This window comes from Triticum dicoccoides, chromosome 2B (assembly GCF_002162155.2).
Source record: "Triticum dicoccoides isolate Atlit2015 ecotype Zavitan chromosome 2B, WEW_v2.0, whole genome shotgun sequence".
NCBI classification, from domain to species: Eukaryota; Viridiplantae; Streptophyta; class Magnoliopsida; order Poales; family Poaceae; genus Triticum; species Triticum dicoccoides.
Genome location: NC_041383.1, coordinates 718,565,020 through 718,592,012, shown reverse-complemented (window position 1 = coordinate 718,592,012; position 26,993 = coordinate 718,565,020). Strand labels below are relative to the sequence as shown.

Genomic DNA, 26,993 nt, shown 5'->3' with positions numbered 1-26,993 from the left:
AAGAAAACTCAGTGGGACCGATTGCATATCTCGATGGGACCAAAATTATTGCAACAGGCAACAGAGAGTTTGCAAGCCCATCTCAGTGAGACTAAGATCCCATCGATGAGACTGAAGTGATTAGGGTTTCTGGCAGTGGCTATGTAAAATGAACTCGGTGGCGCCGGGTAGATCAAATCGATGGGGCCGAGTTTGACTTTAGGTTTAGGACATATGTGGAAATGAGAAAGTGGTGGAGGGCTTTGTAGCATATCACTAAGCACTTTGAGCAAGCAAGCCATTAAGCAACATGTCATCCCCTTTTAATAGTGTTGGCTTTCCTATGGACTCAATGTGATCTTGGATCACTAGAATGAAAATGTAGAGTCTTGAGCTATTGCCAATGTTTGTCCTTAGCATCTTGAAGGGGTTCCACATCCTCTTGTCCATGCCACTCCAATGTTGAACTTATCTGAAATATACTAGATGAAAGATCTTTCCAACAAGAGATATGTTGACATTAATTACCAAAATCACCCAGGGAGCACTTGTGCTTTCAATCTCCCCTTTTTTGGTAATTGATGACAACATACATCAAAGCTTTAGATAAAGATATGAAGTACAACAAGTAAAGCTTTGGAAAGAAATGCAACATGCATTAGCTCCCCCTACATGTATGCAATCATCTGAAGATAGATCATGAGAGTATGTCAAAGCATAAACATGTCACAGAAAGCAATGAGTTGCATGTATCTTGGCTATATGCATCAGAGCAAATGGTGTAGATACTAGAAAGATACCTTCATGTTCATGAGTCCTTCTTGCAAACAATATATACCTCAGCAAGAGATCTTCATGCACATGAGTGTGATGCATATACTTACCTTGTGGTCGTGAGCTAGCTTTGGAAGAGATGAACCTGGGTAAACAAGGTTAGATAACACACGAACGCCACTAGACAAAGAAAGAGCAGAAAATCACAAGAGTACCAATATTGGGATGACATATAGAGAGTGAGTACTTGGTACTCTATTTGGATATAGACATGTCCCCAAAGAGTAAAGATATGCAATGAATTCAAGGAAATTTTTTCCCTTGGAACTGAGCTCTCTCCCCCTATATATGATATTGGGTAATGGGAGAAGATTCGGAAAGAAAATTAGAGTAAACAAGAAAATTAGAGCATAATAATCATAACACATACTAACATGTCTTTCCCCTCTTGAAGACATGAGACGTCTATCCTCTTATGGTTAAGAAGCATCAGGAGGAGCTTTTAGGTGTGCATTCTCTCTTATGTGATAGGCCTTGATGTGCTCTCTCTCTCTCTCTCTCCACCTTTGACATCAATTTCCAAGAAGGGATCTTCTGGAGCATGAGTCAAGTAGGTTTGGTCCTTGAGTCACATTACAAAGCAACATGTAATATAGGATGCTGGTAGAGGACAAGAATATTTTAGTGGAGCTGGAACAAATATGCAGGATGCAAATGGAAAAGTATCTTCTCATCATTGAAATTGGTAACACCGAGTTATTATCTTCGGTGGAACCGAGGTGGTTCGGTTTAAGCGAAATAAACAAACCGGTGAGGCTGAGTTCAACACAGAGAGAAAATAATTGTCATCTTAGCTCACTTAGGCAAATAAGATCTCACAGGGAATTAGCTAAGGATTTGCAATGAATTGGATGCAGGGAATGAAGAACATATTAGAGAAAAGAAAAGAAATCTAGATGAAGTTTTTTTAAAGGGAAAATGCATGCAAGAAACAAATGTGAGAACACAGACAAACACAAGAGAACTTCATCTAGAATTGGTCGGCGACGAAGTCACCTATGTTAGAGTATATTGACTTAGGATTCAAGTGAAGACACTTAATCATAGGTCATACTCATCGTTTAAGCTCATAATGGGGTTGCCATTTTTTGTTTAAGCATTTTGATGTATTCACATCTTGTTGAGTTGCTTTGACCCATGTCTTGGGGTAAAGCTTCTCTAAGATGGAATGACATACCTTGGGTGGTGGTGTTGATCTTGATCATGTAGTTTAACTTGTGTGGGATGCTCAAGGTTGATGTAGCTCATCAAGAGTTGGGAGCACCACTTGTAGTTGGAGTTCATCTACCTACATGGGTTAGTCTTGAAAGGAAGAGCACTTGTGTATCAAAAATGACAATCATGAAAGTTGATATAAAGAAATTGTCAAAGGATATATTGAAAGGATTCATGCTTCCTTGTCTTCAACCACCATGTTGTAGAGACTTGGAGATGTAGAGATTGCTTAGAATGTGATTGAGTTGCAATCTCATAGAGTTCGTCTTATCCAAGTACCTACCAGGGTTAGATGACATGCAAGAGTACAAGAATATCCAAGCCATATGATCATCATCATAAGAGAAATGTCAAGGATTAGTCATAGAAAGGCTCATGCCTTGCATGCATCCAAATGGAGTTTCTACTCCAAGTTTGAGGCATCAATAATGTTCAATTCACCTCTCAAATGGAAAAACACTTTCTCATGAAGCAGTTTGGTGAAAATATCCACCAATTGCTTATCAGTACGAACATGCTTAAGATTGATTCACCTTTGGAAACATGATCTCGAATGAATTGATGATGAACTTCAATATGCTTAGTTCGAGAATGTTGCACGCGATTATGAGCAATTTAATAGCACTCTCATTGTCACAAAGCATTGGAACGTGTTTCACATATATCCCACAATCTTTAAGAGTTTGGGTCATCCAAAGTAATTGCGCACAACATGAACTGGCTGCAATGTATTCCGCTTCGGCGGTGGATAAGGATACCGAGTTTTGTTTCTTGGAGGACCAAGACACAAGAGATCTACCAAGAAATTGACAAGTACCCGAAGTGGACTTTCTATCAACCTTGTCACTGGCATAGTCTGAATCGGAGTAGCCAACAAGATCAAAAGAAGACCTCTTAGGATACCAAATGACAAAGTTTGGTGTATGAATTAAGTATCTCACTATCCTTTTCATGGCCTTAAGATGACATTCTTTGGGGGCCACTTGATATCGTGCACACATGCACACACTTAGCATAATATCGGGACATGAGGTAGATAGATATAACAATGAACCAATCATAGAACGGTAAACCCTTTGGTAAACCGGTTCTCCATCCTTAGTCAAGTCAAGATGTCCACTAATAGGCATGGGTGTACTCATACCTTTGCATTCTTGCATGTTGAACTTCTTGAATAAGTCCTTGGTGTACTTTGTTTGAGAGATAAAGCTTTCCTCCTTAGTTTGCTTGATTTGCAAACCAAGAAAGAACTTGAGTTCACTCATCATGGACATCTCAAACTTCTCCGACATTAGCTTTCCAAACTTTTCACTAAAATGAGGGTTAGTTGAACCAAATATGATATCATCAACATAAATTTGGCACACAAATAATTCACTATTAACCCTTTTAGTAAAGAGTGTAGAATCAATTTTACCAATTTCAAAGCCTTTTTCAATAAGGAACTTATTCAAGCATTTATACCACGCTCTAGGAGCTTGTTTAAGGCATAAAGAGCTTTGTGAAGTTTGTAAACATGGTTGGGTTTCTTAGGATTAACAAAGCCAGGAGGTTTTTTAACATAAACTTCCTCCTCAATTTCACCGTTAAGAGAAGCACTTTTGATGTCCATTTTATATAAGGTGGTGTCATGATGATTGGCATAGGCAAGTAAGATGTGAATGGACTCAAGTCTAGCAACGAGGACATATATCTCACCATAGTCCATACCTTCGACTTGAGTGTAGCCTTGAGCAACGAGACGAGCCTTGTTGCGTACAACTTGTCCATCTTCATCTTGCTTGTTCCGAAACACCCATTTGGTTCCAATGACATTGTGCTTCTCATCAGGCTTTTCAACCAACGTCCACACTTGGTCCCTCTCTCGAAATTGTGTATCTCTTCATGCATAGTGTTCACCCAATCCAGATCATCAAGAGTGTCTTCAACCTACATAGGTTCAATGCTAGAAATGAATGAGTAATGTTCACAAAAAAATCCAAATGAGTTTTAGAGCGAGTAATTCTCCCGGTTTGAATATCATCAAAGATTTGTTCGACGGGATGATCTGTTGAGACTCTTGCTCGAACTCGTGAGAGTTTTTGTTTGGGTCGGGGTGGAATATCCTCTTCATTGTCTTGTTCTTCCTCTTCTCTTTCTTCGTTGTTGTTCGCGTTGTTGTTCTCCCGTGGAGGGGGAGAAGGAGGTCGTCGAGGTTCATCTTGTTGTACATCCTAGTTTTCATCGTCTTGATGTGTCCCACCCGTGGATGCCTCCAAGTCAAGTTGTGGTTCACCTTGTCATGAAGTTGAGGCTTCCACTTGGATAGGCGAGGTACTCTCCTTCACCTCCGTTGGGCGAACCTTGCCAATAGACAAGTCTTGTATGGCTTCCGAAGGATCTTTGTCACCTACATCAATTGGAAGTTGCTCTACTTGCGAGCCGTTAGATTCATCAAACTTCACATCTACCGTCTCTTCGACCTTTCGGGTGAAATTGTTGTAGACACGGTATGTATGAGAGTTTGAGCCATAACCTAGTAGGAAATCTTCATGATATTTAGGAGCAAATTTTAAACGACAATGCTTATCAAGAATGTAGCACTTTGAGCCGAATACTCGAAAGTATCCGACTTGGGGTTTGTTACTGGTGAGAAGCTCGTATGCCGTCTTGCCGAGTAGCTTGTGAAGATGTAGACAATTCGTTGCATGGAAAGGTGTCTCAACTGCTTCCACCCAAAAGTGTTTTGGCGTCTTGTACTCATCAAGCATCGTACTTGCCATTTTGATGAGCGTCCGATTCTTCCTCTAAAAAACTCCATTTTGTTGAGGTGTGTACGTAGCCGAGAACTCATGTGAAATCCCTTCTTCGTCAAGAAAGGTGTCCACATTTGTATTCTTGAACTTCGTTCCGTTGTCGCTGCGAACCTTCTTGATCTTCACTTCAAATTGATTTTGGGCCTTCCTAGCGAGGTTTTTGAAGATCTTTTGGACTTGTGATTTGTCATCGAGAAAGAACACCCACGTAAATCTTGAAAAATCATCAACTATAACTAGACCAAAAGAATTTCCACCGAGACTTTTGTAAGCGCTGGGACCAAAAAGATCCATGTGAAGTAGCTCGAGTGGCCTGCTTGTGGTCATGATGTTCTTCATGGGATGCCTTCCTCCAACCTGTTTACCTGCTTGACAAGCACTACAAAGTCTATCCTTGTCAAATATAACATCTTTAACACCATGGATATGATCACCTTTAATAAGCTTGTTAAGATTTTGCATGCCCACATGACCTAACAGTCTATGCCACAACCAGCCTTTAGAAGATTTAGCAGTTAAGCAAGTTCTAGGTTGAGCCTTGTTAGTGAAATCAACAATGTATAGATCACCTCTACGTATAGTAGTAAAGACCATTTTATGATTATCTCTATGAAACACTTGGCAATCTACTTCAGTAAATAGGACACTGAATCCAAAGTCAGCTAGTCTAGATACAGAAAGTAAATTATAGCCAAGAGATCCAACGAGCATAACATTTTGTATGGAGCTATCATGTGAGATGGCCACCTTACCAAGGCCAACTGCCTTACCCTTTGAGTTATCACCAAAAGTGACATACTTTCAAGGGTCGTTGTTTTCAGCAAGCTCACGGAACATATCCTTGTCTCCGGTCATGTGATCGGTACATCCACTATCAAGAACCCGTTCCTTTCCTCCAGCCATGTAGCCGCGAAGATTTGCCATAAGACCAAAGTGTCTCATAAAATCATCAAGATCAAAGTCACTATCATCATCCTCATTATAGTATCCATGTTCAACATCATCTTGTGATTGATCATTTCCTAGAGAGAGTGATTCATTAGATATATGATTTTGACAATGTTCATCTCTATGAATTCTAGTGACTTTGGAAATGATATTGCTAATGATTCCAACATCTCCTTTGGCATGCATAAGGTCATGAAGCTCAAGTAAACAATCTCCAAACTTAGGATCATTGGGATTCATCTTATTCAAGGCAATGGACATCTAAGTTTTTCAAGGAATAGTCTGGAAATCGTTCCCCAAGAAATTTCTATATGGTGTAGGCACAATCAAGAGTAGGCGAGCAAACTATCAAATTTCTAGGCAAACCTCTAGTAATAAGATTGATGGTTCTAAGATTGCGAATCATGTCAATAGACTCATCAGGGGTAGGATGCAAAGGATCAACAAGGGACGCACAAGGGCTAGTAATGTACTTGTTCAAGTGATATTCCTTGAAATCTCAAGCATCTCATTTTTCCATTCATGAAAGAAATCTCCATCAAGGATAGGCACTCTATGTCTAAGACTCCCCAACGTAGACTCGTCCATCTTCCTCCAATGGTGATTAAACCAAAGCAATGGAGCCCAAAACTCTGATACCAATTGAAAGGATCGAAAAGAGGTGGGGGTGATTAGACCCTCAACAAGTAAAGGTAGCAATTTTTAAGTTTTTCAAGATGAGGTTGGAAATTAGCACCATTTCAACCATTCACAATACAATTCAAGCAAGCATGGCAAGAGTATATGAGCAGCGGAAAGTAAAGCATGCAACTTGCAAGAAAGTATAGGGATGGGATTGGAGTATGCAAAGGCAATTGGAGACACGGAGATTGTTGGCGTGGTTCCGATAGGTGGTGCTATCGTACATCCACGTTGGTGGAGACATCAACCCACGAAGGGTAATGGTTGTGCTAGTCCACGGAGGGCTCCACCCATGAAGGGTCCACAAAGAAGCAACCTTGTCTATCCCACCATGGCCATCGCCCATGAAGGACTTGCCTCACTTGGGTAGATCTTCACGAAGTAGGCGATCTCCTTTCCCTTACAAACTTCTTGGTTCAACTCCACAATCTTGATGGAGGCTCCCAAGTGACACCTAACCAATCTAGGAGACACCACTCTCCAAAATGTAATAGATGGTGTGTTTATGATGAACTCCTTGCTCTTGTCCTTCAAATTATAGTCTACCCAACACTCAACTCTCACTCATGGATTTGGCTATGGTGAAGATATGATTTGAGTGGAAAGCAACTTGGGGAAGGCTGTAGATCAAGATTCTTGTGGTTGGATTGGAATGTCTTGGTCTCAACACATGAGTAGGTGGTTCTCTCTCAGAAAATGAGTAGTGGAAGTGTAGGCACATTCTGATGGCTCTCTTCACGAATGAAGATTGGATGGAGGGGTATATATAGCCTCCACACAAAATCTAGCCATTACACACAGATTCCCAAACTCGGTGAGACTGAATAGTGAAACTTGGTCAAATCGATTCAGTTCTAAATGTGAACGTTAGAGTTTTCAGTGGGACCAGTAAGGTCAACTCGGTGGGACCGATGTGCTAGGGTTAGGGTAAAGCATCAACTCGATTTGACCAATTACAAAAACTCGGTGAGACCGATTTTGGTAATAAGCAAATAGAGAGTTTGTCAAGAAAACTCGGTGGGACCGATTGCATATCTCGGTGGGACCAAAATTATTTCAACGGGCAACAAAGAGTTTGCAACCCCATCTCGGTGAGATCGAGAGACCATCGGTGAGACTAAACTGACTGGGGTTTCTGGCAGTGGCTATGTCAAATGAACTCGGTGGTGCCGGATATATTAAATCGGTGGGGCTGAGTTTGACGTTAGGTTTAGGACATATGTGGAAATGAGAAAGTGGTTAAGGGCTTTGGAGCATATCACTAAGCACTTTGACCAAGCAAGCCATAAAGCAACACCTCATCCCCTTTTAATGGTATTGGCTTTCCTGTGGACTCAGTGTGATCTTGGATCACACAAATGAAAATGTAGAGTCTTGAGCTATTGCTAATGTTTGTCCTTAGCATCTTGAAGGGGTTCCACATCCTCTTGTCCATGCCACTCCAATGTTGAACTTATCTGAAATATACTAGATGAAAGTATTAGTCCAACAAGAGATATGTTGACATTAATTACCAAAATCACCCAGGGAGCACTTGTGCTTTCACGAGTGATCCTGTAATCGTTAAACTCATTCGGGCCTGTCGCCCGAGTACTTTTGCTTGCATTTCCGAACTTGATGGATTTATCCGAATATTGCTTTCTAGTTTACTGCATGTTCCGAGTGAACGGATTTTCGAACTTAGGAGAGGGCTCGCTCGTGGCTAAGCCCTGAGTGGGAGGGATGCTCTCACTCGAAGTTGTTTTTAAACTTAGGCGAGGGCTGGCTCGTGGCTAAGTCCCTGAGTGGGAGGGATGCTCTCACTCGGAGTAGATTTTTAACTTAGGCGATGATTAGCTCGCGGCTAAGCCCCCGAGTGGGAGGGATGCTCCCACTCAGAGTAGTTTTTTAACTTAGGCGATCATTAGCTCGCGGCTAAGCCCCCGAGTGGGAGGGATGCTCCCACTTGGAGTAGTTTTTAACTTAGGCGAGGACTGGCTCACGGCTAAGCCTCTATACCTCCCACTCGGATTAGATTTTCAACTGAGGTGAAGGTTGGCTCGCGGCTAAGCCTCCAAGTGGGAGGGTTGCTCTCACTCGGAGTAGATTTTTAACTTAGACGAGGACTGACTCGCGGCTAAGCCTTCGAATGGGAGGGAGCTCTCACTCGGAGTAGATTTTTAACTTAGGCGTGGGCTGGCTCGCGGTTAAGCCTCCAAGTGGGAGGGACGCTCTCACTCGGAGTAGATTTTTAACTTAGGTGAGGACTGGCTTGCGGCTAAGCCTCCGAGTGGGAGGGGTGCTCGCACTCGGAGTTGATTTTTAACTTAGGCGAGGACTGGCTCGCGGCTAAGCCCCCGAGTGGGAGGTATTCTCTCACTCATAGTAGATTTTTAACTTAAGTGAGGACTGGCTCACGGCTAAGCCTCAGAGTGGGAGGGATGCCCCCACTCGGAGTAGACTTTTAACTTAGGTTATAACCATTATATCTATGTTCTAAATCCGATCTTGCAAGTTATAGTCACCTACTACGTGTTATGATCCGGCAACCCCAGAGTGACAGAAGTCGGGACACTTCTCGGTGATGACCGTAGTTTGAGGAGTTCATGTATTCACTATGTGTTAATGCTTTTTCTGGTTCTCTATTAAAATGAGGCCGTAATATCCCTTAGTTTCCATATGGACCCCGCTGCCACGGGAGGGTAGGACAAAAAGATGGCATGCAAGTTCTTTCCATAAGCATGTACGATTATTTACGGAATACATGCCTACATTATATTTATGAACTGGAGCTAGTGTCGTATAACCATAGGTTATGACTGTTATATGATGAATATCATCCAATGAATTGACCGATCCAATGCCTGCGAATTTCTCTCATATTGTTCATGCAAAGTTACTACGGCTATTGTTGCTGTTATACTTGCTACAAAATCATTGCTATCACTGTTACTTTTACTATTGCTGTTGCTACTACTATCAAAACTATCATACTACTTTGCTACTGATCACTTTGCTACATATAATTAATCTACAGGTGTGGTTGAATTGACAACTCAACTGCTAATACTTACAAACATTCTTTGGCTCCCCTTGTGTCGAATCAATAAATTTGGGTTGAATACTCTACCCTCGAAAACTGTTGCGATCCCCTATACTTGTGGGTTATCATTTCCCCAAAGGGTTGGGGGATGTATCAAGGTCACACCAGAGAGGCCACCATCGTACTTGAAGTGGTGGCATCACATGACTTATGGATTTGGCATGCTCTCTTTGAAATGCCGGGTTCTCACGACGACATCAAATATCTCTGGTGTTCAGGAGGCTTTGCAATGGGGAATCAGCACCGTGCAACTACACCGTCAATGGTCGAGACTACAACATGGGTACAATCTTGCCCATTGTATCTATCCTCAGTGGGCGCCGTTTGTGAAGACCACATCCGAACCGCATGGAAATAAATGGAGCCACTTTGAAACAAGGCAGGAAGCGGCTAGGAAGGATGTGGAGAGGGCATTTGGTGTGCTTCAAGCTCGTTGGGGAATTGTGCGGAGTGTTGCAATGATGTGGGAATCAGAAACTTTGTGGCAGTTGCTGACATGATGTGTTGTTCTACACAATATGATTGTCGAAGATGAGGGTGATGGTTTAGCCCATACCAATGATTTTGAAGCACCTAGAGAACAAGTTGAAATCCCGGAAGATCAAGATGCAGCTCAGCTTATGAACTTTCTGCAAATGCATCAGAATCTTCGAGATCATCAGGTGCCCACGCAGCTACTCAATGATATTGTGGAGCACATGTGGACCCACGATGGAAACCAAGGAGCTAATGATTGAGTTATGCACTTAAAATAAATTTTATGTAAACACTATCTATGCTCCATACCAACATTTCTTATTTACGTGTGACATTGTCTTATATGATCGACATGCATGGATTTGCATGAATTGAGAGTCCGGAGTTGAGATATGTGGATGCCGAGAGGGAAATATGAGGGCTCGTCTGGATGCGCCCGTAGGAGTGCCCAGGCGCGTCTACGGATGTATAGGGGGTCGGATTTGCCAAGTCCAACTGTAGATGCTCTTAGGCCTTGTTTGGACGCTAGGGTGGATATTTCTAGGGAAGAGACGGCCAGTATTCTTGGTAAAACTGAAATCCCGTGGAAAACTTACATGACCCTTTGGAGAGATTATAATAGTATCGATCAAGGAGGAGAGAAGAGGCAGCACTTGGAGTAGTACGTGGTGGCAGGAGTGGGAGGTGGCGACCTATTAGGGATAGGTGATAGTATACATGGCCATCCGTCGAGCCGGGCCTAACATAGCCCGAAAAAAAACTAGGCCTAGGCCCAGCCTGGGTCAGCCGTCGGGCCTAGAATGCAGGCCCAAGCCTAGCCATCAATGAAAAAGCCCGCTAGGCCTCAGGTCAGGCCTCTTCACTAAATCACAAATACGGCCGGGCCGGCCCAGCCTTCGGGCTCAAAACCTAGGCCTAGGCCCGACCTGTGGGCTAGTCCGAGTCGCATCGGGTCGGGATTCTTGGGTCCGGCTAGGTATCCCATGGCTAGGTATATGTGAGAGAGAAGCGTAGTGGGCGAGCGAGAGAGGGAATTCCCTCGTGATGTCATGACGTGATGATGCTATCCGAGGGAAATCACTGGGATTGGGCCGAGAAAGCCTCGGGGCTTCTACGTCCAAATGTCCAGATATCTGGCTCGGGTCAGATTTTCTATGAGGGCTTTCCACCCAAGGAATGGGTCGGGATCCCTGGGGGATCCTGAGCCACCAAACGAGCCCTTATATATATTATTAGTGGGATCATCTTTCCCAGGTAGGCTTGAGAGAAGCCCAGGCGTCCAATTTCCTTAGCCTGGCGCCACGCAGCATACCAGGCGACTTTACTATCACGACACAAATACCCGGGTCACTAACCAAACACACTCCAGGCAGATTCTAGGCAAGCTCTAGGGCAGGCAAATTATAATGAGGATACGAACCAAACTGATCCTAATCATCTAGCTATGTTGTGAAGGCCAAGAAGAATCCTAAGAAGTGAAGTCTATTCAAGGCTACAACTTGATAATTTTTTCTTTAATCTTAGCACGAGAAGCATATGCACGCTTTGTTATGTCGCTTGCCTCTAAGCATCTCTTTGGTATTGCTCTCGTTTTTGTGTGTTTAGCAAATGTTGTAGTTGTTGTTTTTAAGTGGACCGGTCATCTTAATGTTGCTTCAATGTTCCATGTATTGCCAGAACATGGGCCACCCACATACACAAGAACAAAGTCCTAGGAAATAGAGGAACAAAGAAATCGAAGGTCTCCAGCAGAAAATGCGGTGAAACAACAACAACAGGCAAAATTATGAGACATCATCCTTAATAAAGAGACACGTCATCACGCTCCCCAACGCAAGAATGAACGGTAGCACTCGCGCACCATCGTAACAGCCATAACTCCGAAATTCATGAAATCAAAACAAAAACATTTCGCCTAAAACCAACCGACCAAGCACCTCATCAACATCGAATCTCATGAATCAGTATGACAGGAGCTCTCCTCGTGCGTATCCCCGAAGCGAGACTGAAAGAATGATCACAACAAAAGGGAAACAAAGGATGGTCATTGAACTTATCAAAATGCAGTCACATGAGATGAAGTAGTTCCTGCACATATTCTGATGGCCTCGGTGATGTGGAACCCAATCTTGGGCTCCATCATGCCAACACTGAACTTGGTCTTCTTCCTCCCCTTCATCTTAGGTATGTTGAACTACAAGAAGTTCCTCAGCTCATCTGTCATGGTACCTGCACCACCAAAGTCATCACCCACGAGGCCACACCATCATTCATTTGGCATGGTGGCGTTACACTTGTTTAGAGCGGCAACCATGAACAGAAGGTGTTGAACTCTGCAACCTTGAAGACCTTACTAAAACAATTAAGGGCCAGCACGGAGAAGCAGACAACGTCCACACTCTACCCAATCTTGTTGATGTAATAGGAGTGGAAGAGCATAGATTGGAAGAGTAGCTAGAGCACCATCTTGCGACTCACTTCATCACCAACGTGTGAGGGATTTTGAAGGGGAAGCCGCAACCCCGAGAAGAAAAAAGAGTAGGGCGCAATGACACAACCGTCGGATGAACCAATGTCGCACTTCCAGTCGCACTCACAAAAGTAGCAAAGCAACTAGTCTTATGTCTCCTATGAACCGAACTAAGCAACATAAGCAAAGTTGACACACACTTCCTAAAAGGGCAACTAAGCGACATGGGGACATCAGACCGGGCTAGGTGTAACAAGCATCTTGACCAATGAAAAAATAGTGTGCTATGACAAAATAATGTGGCCCTTAAAATATCACTATAGGAATCAGCTTATTTGTCGTCCGCCATGGCAGACGGAAAAGGCACCAAAGGCGGACGACAAAGCTCTTTGTCGTCTGCCACCGACAGCAAATCTGCCCGGCAAAGAGGATGACGGTAAACAGGTCTTTGACATCTGCTTTCTCAAAGCAAACGGCAAAGAACCTTTGTCGTCTGTGGCAGATAGCAAAGAACACGGATGTCAAAAACTGTTCATTAGCTATGTTGGGTGGCTAATAGCGGCCTTTGTCGTCCGCTAGCTGACGGCAAAATGTGTTTCGACACGTCACCCCGCGTGCTGATACATCCATTTTGCATCATGCTTTTATACCAATATTTATTGCATTATGGACTGTTATTACATGTTATGTCACAATAATTATGGCTATTCTCTCTTATTTTACAAGGTTTACATGAAGAGGGAGAATGCCTGCAGCCGGGATTCTAGGCTGGAAAAGGAGCAAATATTAGAGATATATTCTGCACAGCTCCAAAAGTCCTGAAACTCCACGAAAGACAATTTTGGAATTAATAAAAATACTGGCGAAGGAATCAGCGTTAGGAGGCCCACGCCCTGCTCACGAGGGTGGGGGCGCGCCCACCCCCTAGGGCACGCCCCTTGCCTTTTGGACCCCCTGATAGGCCTCCGACGCCCATCTTCTGCTATATGAGGTCTTTTACCCTGGAAAAAATCATAAGCAAGTTTACGGGACGAAACTCCGCCGCCACGAGGCTGAACCTTGGGCGAACCAATCTGGGGCTCCGACGGAGCTGTTCTGCCAGGAAACTTCCCTCCGGGAGGGGGAAATCATTACCATCATCATCACCAACGATCCTCTCATCGGGAGGGGGTCAATCTCCATCAACATCTTCACCAGCACCATCTCCTCTCAAACCCTAGTTCATCTCTTGTATCCAATCTTTGTATCAAAACCTCAGATTGGTACCTGTGGGTTGCTAGTAGTGTTGATTACTCCTTGTAATTGATGCTAGTTGTTTTATTTGGTGGAAGATCATATGTTCAGATCCTTAATGCGTATCAATACCCCTCTAGTTATGAACATGAATATGATTTGTGAGTAGTATGTTTGTTCCCGAGGACATGGGAGAAGTCTTGCTATAAGTAGTCATGTGAATTTGGTATTCGTTTGATATTTTGTTGAGATGTATGTTGTCTATCCTCTAGTGGTGTTATGTGAACGTCGACTACATGACACTTCACCATTGTTTGGGCCTATAGGAAGGCATTGCAAAGTAATAAGTAGATGATGGGTTGCTAGAGTGACAGAAGCTTAAACCCTAGTTTATGTGTTGCTTCGTAAGGGGATGATTTGGATCCACATGTTTCATGCTATGGTTAGGTTTACCTTAATACTCCTTTTGTAGTCGCGGATGCTTGCAATAGGTGTTAATCATAAGTGGGATTCTTGTCCAAGAAAGGGCAGTACCCAAGCACCGGTCCACCCATATATCAAATTATCAAAGTAACGAACGCGAATCATATGAACGTGATGAAAACTAGCTTGACGATAATTCCCATGTGTCCTCGGGAGCGCTTTTCTCGTATAAGAACTTGTCCAGGCTTGTACTTTGCGACAAAAAGGATTGGGCCACCTTGCTGCACTTTATTTAATTTCATTGCTTGCTACCCGTTACAAATTATCTTATCACAAAACTATTTGTTACCTACAATTTCAGTGCTTGCAGAGAATACCTTACTGAAAATCGTTTGTCATTTCCTTCTGCTCCTCGTTGGGTTCGACACTCTTACTTATAAAAAGAACCATGATATATCCCCTACACTTGTGGGTCATCAAGACTCTTTTCTATCACCGTTGTCGGGGAGTGAAGCACCTTTGGTAAGTGGAACTTGGTAAGGAAAAATTTATATAGTGTGCTGAAATTTACTGTTACTTGTTACTATGGAAACTAATCCTTTGAGGGGCTTGTTCGGGGTGTCTTCACCCCAAATAGTAGAGAAAATAGTTGCCCCTCAACCTACAGAACCTACTAAAAATGTTTACTTTGAAATTCCTTCGGGTATGGTAGAGAAACTGCTGGCTAATCCTTTTACAGGAGATGGAACATTACATCCCGACTTGCACCTAATCTATGTAGATGAAGTTTGTGGATTATTTAAGCTTGCAGGTATGCCTGAGGACCTTATCAAGAATAAGGTTTTCCCTTTATCTTTGAAGGGAGACGCATTGACATGGTATAGGCTATGTGATGATTTGGGATGCTGGAACTATAAACGATTGAAATTGGAATTTCACCAGAAGTTCTATCCTATGCATCTTGTTCATCGTGATCGTAATTATATATATAATTTTTGGCCTCGCGGAGGAGAAAGCATCGCTCAATCTTGGGGGAGGCTTAATTCAATGTTATATTCATGCCCCAATCATGAGCTCTCAATAGAAATGATTATTCAAAAATTTTATGCTTGGCTTTCTCTCAACAATCGCACCATGCTTGATACTTCTTGTGCTGGGTCTTTTATGATGAAGACTATTGAATTCAAGTGGGATTTATTGGAAAGAATTAAATGCAACACTGAAGATTGGGATTCCGACGATGGTAAGGAGGTAGGTATGACACCTAAGTTTGATTGTGTTAAATCTTTTATGCATACCAATGCTTTTCGTGGATTTAGCACTAAATATGGACTTGACTCTGAGATAGTAGCGTCTTTCTATGAATCATTTGCTACTCATGTTGATCTCCCTAAGGAGAAGTGCTTTAAATATAATCCTCCCACTGAAGTAAAAGTAGTTTCACCTATTAAAGTTGAAGAAAATACCATCACTTATAATGATCCTATTGTCCCTTCTACTTATATTGAGAAACCTCCTTTCCCTATTAGGATGGAGGATCATGCTAAAACTTCAACTGTGTTTCGTAAGAGTAATACTAAAAAACCTACACCACCTGAGAAAATTCAAGTTGAACCTAATATTGTTGTGGTTATAGATCTCTTGGCTAATAATATTGATGGGCATGTTATTTATGTCTGTGATGAAGCTGCTAGAATTGCTAAACCTAATGCTAAGAAACATAGACCCGTGGTGGGCATGCCTGTTATTTCTGTTAAAATAGGAGATCATTGCTAACATGGATTATGTGATATGGGTGTTGGTGCTAGTGCAATACCTATTTCCTTATATCAAGAAATTATGCATGATATTGCACCCGCCGAGATAGAAGATATTGATGTTACAATTAAGCTTGCTAATAGAGATACTATTTCACCAATTGGGATTGTTAGAGATGTTGAAGTCTTGTGTGGGAAAGTTAAATATCCTGCTGAATTTCTTGTTCTTGGTTCCCCACAAGATAACTTTTGTCCCATTATTTTGGTAGACCCTTCTTGAATACTGTTAATGCTAGAATTGATTGTGAAAAAGATGTTGTCATGATTGGCTTGGATGATATGACTCATGAGTTTAATTTTGCAAAATTTCGTAGACAACCCCATGATAAAGAACTGTCTAGTAAGGATGAAATTATTGGTCTTGCTTCTATTGCTGTGCCTCCACCTGACCCTTTAGATCAATATTTGCTAGACCATGAAAATGATATGGTCATGAATGAAAGAAGGGAAATAGATGAAGTATTCTTTAAACAGGGTCCTATTTTGAAACACAACTTACCTGTTGAAATCCTAGGGGATCTTCTATCACCCAAGGGTGATCCCGTGTTTGATCTTAAACCATTACTTGATACTATTAAATATGCTTATCTTGATGAAAAGAAGATATATCCTGTTATTATTAGTGCTAACCTTTCAGAGCAAGAAGAGGAAAGATTATTGAAAACTCTGGAGAAGCACCATGCTGCTATTGGATATACTCTTGATGATTTTATGGGCATTAGTCCCACTCTATGCCAACACAAAATTAAGTTGGAAGAATACGCCAAACCAGTTATTGATCATCAACAACGGTTAAATCCTAAGATGAAGGAAGTGGTAAGAAAGGAAATATTAAATCTCCTAGAGGCAGGTATAATTTATCCCACTGCTGATAGTACGTGGGTAAGTCCTGTCCATTGTGTCCCTAAGAAGGGAGGTATGACTGTTGTTCCTAATGATAAAGATGAATTGATCCCGCAAAGAATTATTACAGGCTATAGGATGGTAATTGATTTCCGCAAATTAAATAAAGCTACTAAAAAATATCATTACCCTTTACCTTTTATTGGTCAAATGCTATAAAGATTTGTAGATGGTTACTCTGGTTTCTCTCAAATACATGTGTCAGCGGATGATCAAGAAAAGACCACTTTTATTTGCCCTTTTGGTACTTTTGCTTATAGACGTATGCCTTTTGGTTTATGTAATGCACCTGGTACTTTTCAAAGATGCATGATGGCTATATTCTCTAACTTTTGTGAAAAGATTTGTGAGGTATTCATGGATGATTTCTCTGTTTATGGATCCTCTTTTGAGGATTGCTTGAGCAACCTTGAACGAGTTTTGTAGAGATGCGAAGATACTAATCTTGTTTTGAACTGGGAGAAGTGCCGCTTTATGGTTAATGAAGGCATTGTCTTGGGGCATATAATTTCTGAAAGAGGTATTGAAGTTGATAAAGCCAAAGTTGATGACATTGAAAAGATGCCATGTCCCAACGACATCAAAGGTATAAGAAGTTTCCTTGGTCATGCCGGTTTTTATAGGAGATTCATTAAGGACTTTTCCAAAATCTCTAGGCCTCTGACTAATCTATTACAAAAAGATATTCCTTTTGTCTTTGATGATGATTGTGTAGAAGCATTTGAAATACTTAAGAAAGCTTTGGTTTCTGCACCTATTGTTCAACCTCCTGATTGGAATTTACCCTTTGAAATTATGTGTGATGCTAGCGATTATGGTGTAGGTGCTATTATAGGACAAAGAGTTGATAATAAACTAAATATTATTCAATATGCTAGTAAAACTCTAGACAGTGCCCAGAGAAATTATGCTACTACTGAAAAAGAATTTTTAGCAGTTGTATTTGCTTGTGATAAGTTCAGACCTTATATTGTTGATTCTAAAGTGAGTATTCACAGTGATCATGCTGCTATTAAATATCTTATGGAAAAGAAAGATGCTAAACCTAGACTTATTAGGTGGGTTCTCTTGCTACAATAATTTTATTTACAAATTATTGATAGAAAGGGAGCTGAGAACCCCATTGCAAACAACTTATCTAGGTTAGAGAATATTCTTGATGACCCACTACCTATTAATGATAGCTTTCCTGATGAACAATTAGCTATCATAAATGCTTCTCGTACTGCTCCATGGTATGCTTATTATGCTAATTACATTGTTGCTAAATTCATACCACCTAGTTTTACATACCAACAAAAGAAAAAGTTCTTCTATGATTTAAGACATTACTTCTGGGATGACCCACACCTTTATAAAGAAGGAGTAGATGGTGTTATTAGACGTTGTGTACCTAAACATGAAAAGGAACAGATCCTACACAAGTGTCACTCTGAGGCATATGGAGGACACCAGGCTGGAGATAGAACTGCACATAAGGTATTGCAATCTGGTTTTTATTGGCCTACTCTCTTCAAAGATGCCCGTAAGTTTGTCTTGTCTTTTGATGAATGTCAAAGAATTGGTAATATTAGTAGGCATCAAGAAATGCCTATGAACTATTCTCTTGTTATTGAACCATTTGATGTTTGGGGCTTTGATTATATGTGACCTTTTCCTGCCTCTAATGGGTATACACATTTTTTAGTTGTTGTTGATTACGTTACTAAGTGGGTAGAAGCTATTCCAACTTCTAGTGCTGATCATAACACCTCTATTAAGATTCTTAAAGAAGTTATTTTTCCGAGGTTTGGAGTCCCTAGATACTTAATGACTGATGGTGGTTCACATTTTATTCATGGTGCTTTTCGTAAAATGCTTGCTAAGTATGATGTTAACCATATAATTGCATCTCCTTATCACCCATAGTCTAGTGGCCAAGTAGAGCTGAGTAACAGAGAACTTAAATTAATTTTGCAAAAGACTATTAATAGAGCTAGAAAGAATTGGTCCAAGAAACTTGATGATGCATTATGGGCTTACAGAACTGCATATAAAAATCCTATGGGTATGTCTCCATATAAAATGGTTTATGGAAAAGCTTGTCACTTACATCTCGAACTAGAACATAAGGCATATTGGCTATTAAAGAGCTCAATTATGATTTCAAACTTGCCGGTGAGAAGAGGTTGTTTGACATTATCTCGCTTGATGAATGGAGAACCCAAGCTTATGAAAATGCCAAATTGTTTAAAGAAAAAGTTAAAAGATGGCATGACAAAAATATACAAAAGCATGAGTTTAATGTAGGTGACTATGTGTTGCTCTTCAAATCTCGTTTAAGATTTTTTGCAGGAAAACTTCTCTCTAAATGGGAAGGCCCTTATGTTATTGAGGAAGTCTATCGTTCCAGTGCCATAAAAATCAACAACTTTGCGGGCACAAATCCGAAGGTGGTGAACGGTCAAAGAATCAAACATTATATCTCAGGTAACCCAATAAATGTTGAAAATAATGTTATTGAAACCGTAACCCCGGATGAATACATAAGGGACACCTTCCAGAATGTTCTAGACTCCGAAAAGGAATAGGTACGTGGTACGGTAAGTAAACCGACTCCAAATTAATTGTAACAGCAATATTTCTCCGTTTTGGAATATTTAAGAAGATAGGAAAATAAGAAGTAGTCCGGGAAGGACACGAGGCCTCCACGAGGGTGGAGGGCACGCCCTACCCTACTGGGCACGCCCCCTGCCTCATGGGCACCTCGTGTGCTCTCCGGACTCCGTTTTCTTGCACAATACTTCTTTTGGTCGGTAAAAATTCATTATATAATCTCCTGGAGGTTTTGACCACCGTATCACGCAAATGTGCTCTGTCTTTGTTTCAACCTCATTTTCTGATAGATCTAGATCACCATGACGTCACCCTCCTCCAACAATGAAGAAAAGGATGCTTGGCTATTGCAGATAGAGCTGAAGAGAGAAGAACCTGAGGAGATCAACAAGGATGAAGGGATCAAGAATGCCATGGAGGATCAAACATCCCTCAACCTCTTCCTAACCTCTTTACCTCAACTGAGATTGAAGCTTTCAAGATGATTGAGTTAGCTCACATACAAAACAAGTATCTCACATAGGAAAATATTTTGTTGAAGGATCATATCGTCGCACTCAAGGGCATTATCCGCAAGTTGGAAGAGCTCCTACGCTCGATGTGCGACTATCCATCACCACCTTCTTCACCAGCAAAGGAGACGTAATCACATGGGTATGGGCACTCCCCTTGGCAACCGCCAAGCTTGGGGGAGGTTCTCGGGTATCGTATCACCATCACCCTCCTATCTTTACGGTTTTTCTTAGTTCGATCCTTTTGGTAATATCTTGATCTAGTAGAATAAAGTTTTGGTATGAATTAGTTGTGAGTTTTGCTTTATGATCCCTCTATATAATCGAGTCCGTGATCTATCTATAATAAAGATTAGTGTTGAGTCAAGGGCTTTGCTATCTTTCTATGATCTTGAGAAAATAGAAAGAATAAAATGATACAAAAGATACCATGTTGATCTTATGGATAGTGATGACTTCACACATAAAGAGTATGAGGCATAAAAGTTGTTGAGAGTTGGCAAACATAGTTTTGGTCATCGTTGCAATTAATACGAAGTAATAAAGAAAGAGAGGTTCTCACATATAAATATACTATCTTGGACATCTTTTATGATTGTGAGAACTCATTAAAGTATGACATGCTAAAGAGTTGATGTTGGACAAGGAAGACAGTGTAATGGGTTATGCTTTCTCACATCTTAGTTAAAGTATATTGTCATGGATCGTGCAATATGTTGAGCTTGCCTTCCCCCTCATGCTAGCCAAATTCCTTGCACCAAGTAAAAATTACTTGTGTTTCCGAAATACCCTTAAACTAGTTTTGCCATGAGAGTCCACCATATCTACCTGTGGATTGAGTCAGATCCTTCAAGTAAGTTGTCATGTTGCATGCAATAAAAATTGCTCTCTAAATATGTATGACTTATGTGTGGAGAAAATAAGCTTTATACGATCTCGTGATATGGAAGTAATAAAAGTGACAGACTGCATAATAAAGGTTCATATCACAAGTGGCAATATAAAGTGACATTTTTTGCATTAAGATTTTGTCATCAAACCATAAAAGCACATGACAACCTCTGCTTCCCTCTTTGAAGGGACTATTTTTTACTTTATGCAAGATTCAAGGTGATCTTCACCTTTCCTTTTTATTTTATCCTTTGGCAAGCACCTCGTGTTGGAAAGATCCTGATATATATATATCCAATTGGATGGAAGTTAGCATGAACTATTATTGTTGACATTACCCTTGTGGTAAAACGTTGGGAGGCAACACTATAAGCCCCTATCTTTCTCTATGTCCGATTAAAACTCCAAAACCACAAGTATTATTTGAGTGTCAGCAATTATGAAAGACTAAATGATAGTTGAGTATGTGGAATTGTTGAAAAGATCTTATGTTGACTCTTTCCTATGTTATGATAAATTGAAATTGCTTCAATGACTGAGATTATAGTTTCTTAGTTCTCAATGAAGTTTCTGAACCATACTTGAAATTGTGAATAGATTGTCACTTGAGCATAAGAAACTATATGACACAATATATATATATATATATATATATATATATATATATATATATATATATATATATATATATGTTGTTGTTATAAGAATGATCATGATGTCTGCATGTCCGTATTTTATTTTTATCGACACCTCTATCTCTAAACATGTGGGCATATTTTTGGTATCGGCTTCCGCTTGAGGACAAGCGAGGTCTAAGCTTGGGGGAGTTGATACGTCCATTTTGCATCATGCTTTTATACCGATATTTATTGCATTATGGACTGTTATTACACGTTATGTCACAATACTTATGGCTATTCTCTCTTATTTTACAAGGTTTACATGAAGAGGGAGAATGCTGGCAGCCGGGATTCTGGGCTGGAAAAGGAGCAAATATTAGAGACCCATTCTGCACAGCTCCAAAAGTCCTGAAACTCCACAAAAGTCTTTTTTGGAATTAATAAAAAATACTGGTGAAGGAATCAGCGTCAGGGGGCCCACACCCTACGAGGGTGGGGGGCGCGCCCACCTACCTTGTGGGCCCTCTGACAGGCCTCCGGTGCCCATATTCTGCTATATGCGGTCTTTTAACCTAAAAAATCATAAACAAGCTTACGGGATGAAACTCTGCCACCACGAGGCGGAACCTTGGCGGAACCAATCTAGGGCTCCGGCGGAGCTGTTCTGCCGGGGAAACTTCCCTCCTGGAGGGGGAAATCATCACCATTATCATCACCAATGATCCTCTCATTGGGAGGGAGTCAATCTCCATCAACATCTTCACCAACACCATCTCCTCTCAAACCCTAGTTCATCTCTTGTATCCAATCTTTGTATCAAAACCTCAGATTGGTACTTGTCGGTTGCTAGTAGTCTTGATTATTCCTTGTAGATGATGCTAGTTGGTTTATTTGGTGGAAGATCATATGTTCAGATCCTTAATGCATATCAATACCCCTCTGATTATGAACATGAATATGACTTGTGAGTAGTACGTTTGTTCCCGAGGACATGGGAGAAGTCTTGCTATAGGTAGTCATGTGAATTTGGTATTCGTTCGATATTTTGATAAGATGTATGTTATCTATCCTCTAGTGGTGTTATGTGAACGTCAACTACATGACACTTCACCACTGTTTGGGCCTAGAGGAAGGCATTGGGAAGTAATAAGTAGATGATGGGTTGCTAGAGTGACAGAAGCTTAAACCCTAGTTTATGCGTTGCTTCGTAAGGGGCTGATCTGGATCCACATGTTTCATGCTATGGTTAGGTTTACCTTAATCCTTCTTTTGTAGTTGCGGATGCTTGCAATAGGGGTTAATCATAAGTGGGATGCTTGTCCAAGAAAGGGCAGTACCCATGCACCGGTCCACCCACATATCAAATTATCAAAGTAACGAACGCGAATCATATGAACGTGATGAAAACTAGCTTGACGATAATTCCCATGTGTCTTCGGGAGCGCTTTTCTCATATAAGAACTTGTCCAGGCTTGTCCTTTGCTACAAATAGGATTGGGCCACCTTGCTGCACTTTATTTACTTTCATTGGTTGTTACCCGTTACAAATTATCTTATCACAAAACTGTCTGTTACCTACAATTTCAGTGCTTGCAGAGAATACCTTACTGAAAACTGCTTGTCATTTCCTTCTACTCCTCATTGGGTTCGACACTCTTACTTGTCGAAAGGACTAGATAGATCCCCTACACTTGTGGGTCATCACGTGCCCCGCGTCGTCCGGTCAAACCGACGCGTGTCGTCTGTTCAAACCGACGTGCGCGTCGCCTGGTCAAACTTATGCCTCTGCCACCCCCCGACGCCCTGATAACCCACAAGTATAGGGGATTGCAACAGTTTTCGAGGGTTGAGTATTCAACCCAAATTTATAGATTCGACACAAGGGGAGCCAAAGAATATTTGAAGGTATTAGCAGCTGAGCTGTCAATTCAACCACACCTAGAGATTAATTATCTGCAGCAAAGTGACTAGTAGCACAATAGTATGATAGTTTTGATGATAGTAGCAGCAACAACAGTAATAGTAACAGTGATAGCAGTGATATTGTAGCAGTAGCAACAGTAGTAACTTAGCAAGAACAATATAGGATAAATTCGTAGGCATTGGTTCTGTGATTTGTTGGATGATCACTACTAGGGAAAACCTTATACACAGAAGTTTATCAGTAGCGTGGTCTAAAATGACGCGCTACTACTAATTAGTAGTAGCGAGGGTATAAAATCCACGCTACTACTAACTTGATAGTAATAGCGAGGGGTATAAACCCGCGCTGCTACTAAGTGTTATTCACCGTGCCCTCCAGGATAAGCAGTAGTAGTAGCGCGGGTTATAAACCCACGCTACTACTAAGTTGATAGTAGTAGCGCGGTGTATAAACCCCACGCTACTACTAAGTTGTCTCCATCATGGCTCCCGCGACAGGCCGTAGTAGCAGTGTGAGGTATAAACCCAGCGCTACTACTATAGAACCGCGAACACATGTATACACACATAGCTCGCAAAGGCCGAAGCCCAAATTCCCCACCGTCTCGCCTGACCCATGCCCGTTGACCCGGAACCCTAGCCGCCACTCCGCCTCGCCATGCCACCATGGCCGTCCCTCCAGTCGCTCCTCCACGAGCTCCGGGGGCTCAGGCCTCCTCCTTGCCGCGCGCTGCCGCTTCCTTGTCGCCTTTGCCGCTGCGTGGGGCCAGCACCTCCGCCTCCTGCACTGCTTCTCGTCCCAGCCCTGCGCGCCGCGAAGGAGCTGCTCTCCACGCCCGACGACGCCTCCCCCGCCCCCGCCCCCGCACCCAAGTTCTGGCCATGCTGCTTGCTGTCGTCGATTGATCTGCCATGGCAAGCCGTGGGCGGAGAAGGAAGGAGGAGCGTAAAGAGGCATTTCATTTTCAGGTATGTACATGGACATGATGCTACTTTTCTTGATAAAATTATAGGATACCAAGTATATGGCCCTGGGGTTTGATTATCTAGTCCTTGTGCATGTTACAGAGTTCGGTAACAACCCCCAACGATCATGTACACCAACTAACAAGAAGAAGAACAAGAGCGAAGGAAGAGGGGCATGCCGCCGCCGGCAGCGGCGGCGAGCGCACGGGCGTGGCGATGCGGGAGTGGAGACGGGGGAAAAGACGGATAGATGTGGTCTGTGCGGCGGCGGCGGCGATACCAAAGTATGCGAGAAGAGAAGGCGGTGAGGCACCTGGTCAGGAGTGTAGGAGGCGGCGAAAACAGGGGACAAAAACAGGAGGCTGGTCGCGCACCCCTGTTTCCAATCTTGAACCATTCGCCACAGCTTTTTCCTTAGGATTCAGGTTCGTCAACGTGATGACACACACCTGAAAGCACATAATCCATCATCCACATGTAAGGCAAAATGTTTAAGGTGTGAATCACCACCACTGGATGTAATCACTTACCAATGAAATGATCAACTGCAGGGGCTCACGGCGGGTTGATTTTACTGTTTGTTTGGATGGAACAACAACCAAGCCAACTGAAATTCTCAATGCCAGCCTCTAAATTCACTACTGGCTGTCAATTGTTCTACATGAAGAAACCAAGTGATAGATGTTAGACTCAGAAAATGATGAACAAGGTCATTGAATTCATCATCACGCATATACCTGCCCAATCATCACTTCCAGTCGTTACCTGAATGCATACCTGAATGCTCCAACATTTCTCTGAAAATAATCTACACCTGGGAGCTACTCTAGACGCTGTTGAGTTGCGAGCATATTTTGGGTAAGCAGCACCTGAATAGCAGATTCAGCAGAACAGCATATTTTCTTGAGTTACTTGACGAAATGCACAGGAGAGAGAGATAGATAGATAGATAGATAGATAGATAGATAGATAGATAGAGAGAGAGAGAGAGCACAACAATGACACTGTTCACAGGTGCGTAACAACTTGCTTGCCTTAACTCTCTTCCTATTTTTCCGCACATAGATTAATGTAGTTTCTGGATGCATAGTTTGTAGCATGTCCAGCTCCTCGCATTGAAATTCATTGGGGAACATGACTTACATATTTTACTATTTCTGCGTGTTACCAAAGGTTAAATTGCATTTCTCTCAAACTCTCCTTTCTTTCTAGTTACTTGGACTAAATAATGGAAGTGCTCTGTATTTTCAAGGTCCAACCATGATGAGCTATGGTTCATGAATATCAGGGGTAGCGCCTTTCTGTGGCATCAAGTTCGTTGCATGGTAGCTGTTCTTTTTCTTGTAGGTCAAGGCCTTGAATCACCTAGTGTGAGTCTTTTCCCCCTCTTTCTGAAGCTTCCTTTTGTTTTTTCGAACAGTTAAGTGAATTACACAATTGAACTTGGCACAAAAATTCCGTTATGTCATTTGTTTGGATTATTTACATTCGGCAGCTCGTTTATTTTGGTACAGGTAGTTGATTCATTGCTGGATATTACCAGGACACCTAGAAAACCTCAATATACAATGGCACTAGAGCTTCCATTGATTCTACGATTTTGTCTATTTGATAGAGTCAGCTTCATGTGTTCATCTAGTATGTGTCTGAAAATTTGGTGTTTGACTCTGTACCTTCCAGGGAGCATTTTCAGCCTTGAAATATTGTTGTACTATGATCTGCTAACATCGTATCTTCATTCCTTGCTCGGTGAACTCTATGATTTTCCTGCTGCTTCTAGTATATTGATTATATTGTGGAAATAGTGAGATTCTAGATCATAGTGAGCATTATATCATCCTGCTTTGGTTAATTATGCATGCTTAAAATTAAATAAGATTTAACAGCAGTCGGATACAATTGCTTGACAGTAAATGAAATGTACTCGTGTCATATAACTTATGACCATGGTATCGTATTTTCACAAAAAAGAAACCTTCATTTCGGAAATACTGATTTCAGTTCTGTTATATTGAGTAAAGTGAAGACCATCTAGGGTTTATATTATCTATCTATAATAATTCTAGTTTTTGTGTGACATAACTAATTCCAGTACACTATTATTCTTGTTTAGATGCCAGTCAGGCTTTGATTGAACACATGAAGGATGAATACCATCAGTATATGCTCCAAGCTGTCATATTTGATGAGGCTTTGACCTGTTTATCTATTCCAGGTACATACATTTTGACCTTTATGGCATCTAGTGCTATAAGTGACACTCTCAAATTCATTCCAAGGTACTCCAGACTCCAAAGCATGTCCCTTTCATCCATTCAGGTTAACAGCGAGCAAGGCCATGGAATCTTTCTTTCCCTTAGAAGTTTAAAGAACCCAATTAGTCATTGACAAATACTTTATTACAAATAGTTGATGGTGTATATGTGTAACACGTGGAGACACTACTAGGAAAAGGGCTATAGATGAAATTGACACTAATGGCGCACCAGGCATGTGGTGCGCCATTAGTATATACTAATGGCGCACCACACCCTGATGCGCCATTAGTGTTGAAACTACTAATGGCGCACCCTGCTCACGGTGCGCCATTAGTACCGAATTTTTTTTTTGAACTAGTGCGCCTGTCCAA

The 26,993-nt window shown here is 41.7% G+C and overlaps 1 protein-coding gene across 1 annotated transcript; it reads left to right on the top strand.

The window, feature by feature from the left end:
• Positions 1-24,056: 24,056 nt before the first annotated feature.
• Positions 24,057-26,688, top strand: LOC119361242. Its single transcript, XM_037626548.1, has 6 exons — positions 24,057-24,367; positions 25,508-25,537; positions 25,617-25,734; positions 25,879-26,002; positions 26,478-26,579; positions 26,684-26,688. Exons 1-6 carry the CDS (start codon positions 24,057-24,059, stop codon positions 26,686-26,688), a joined length of 690 nt encoding a protein of 229 aa, XP_037482445.1.
• The last annotated feature ends 305 nt before the right edge of the window (positions 26,689-26,993 follow it).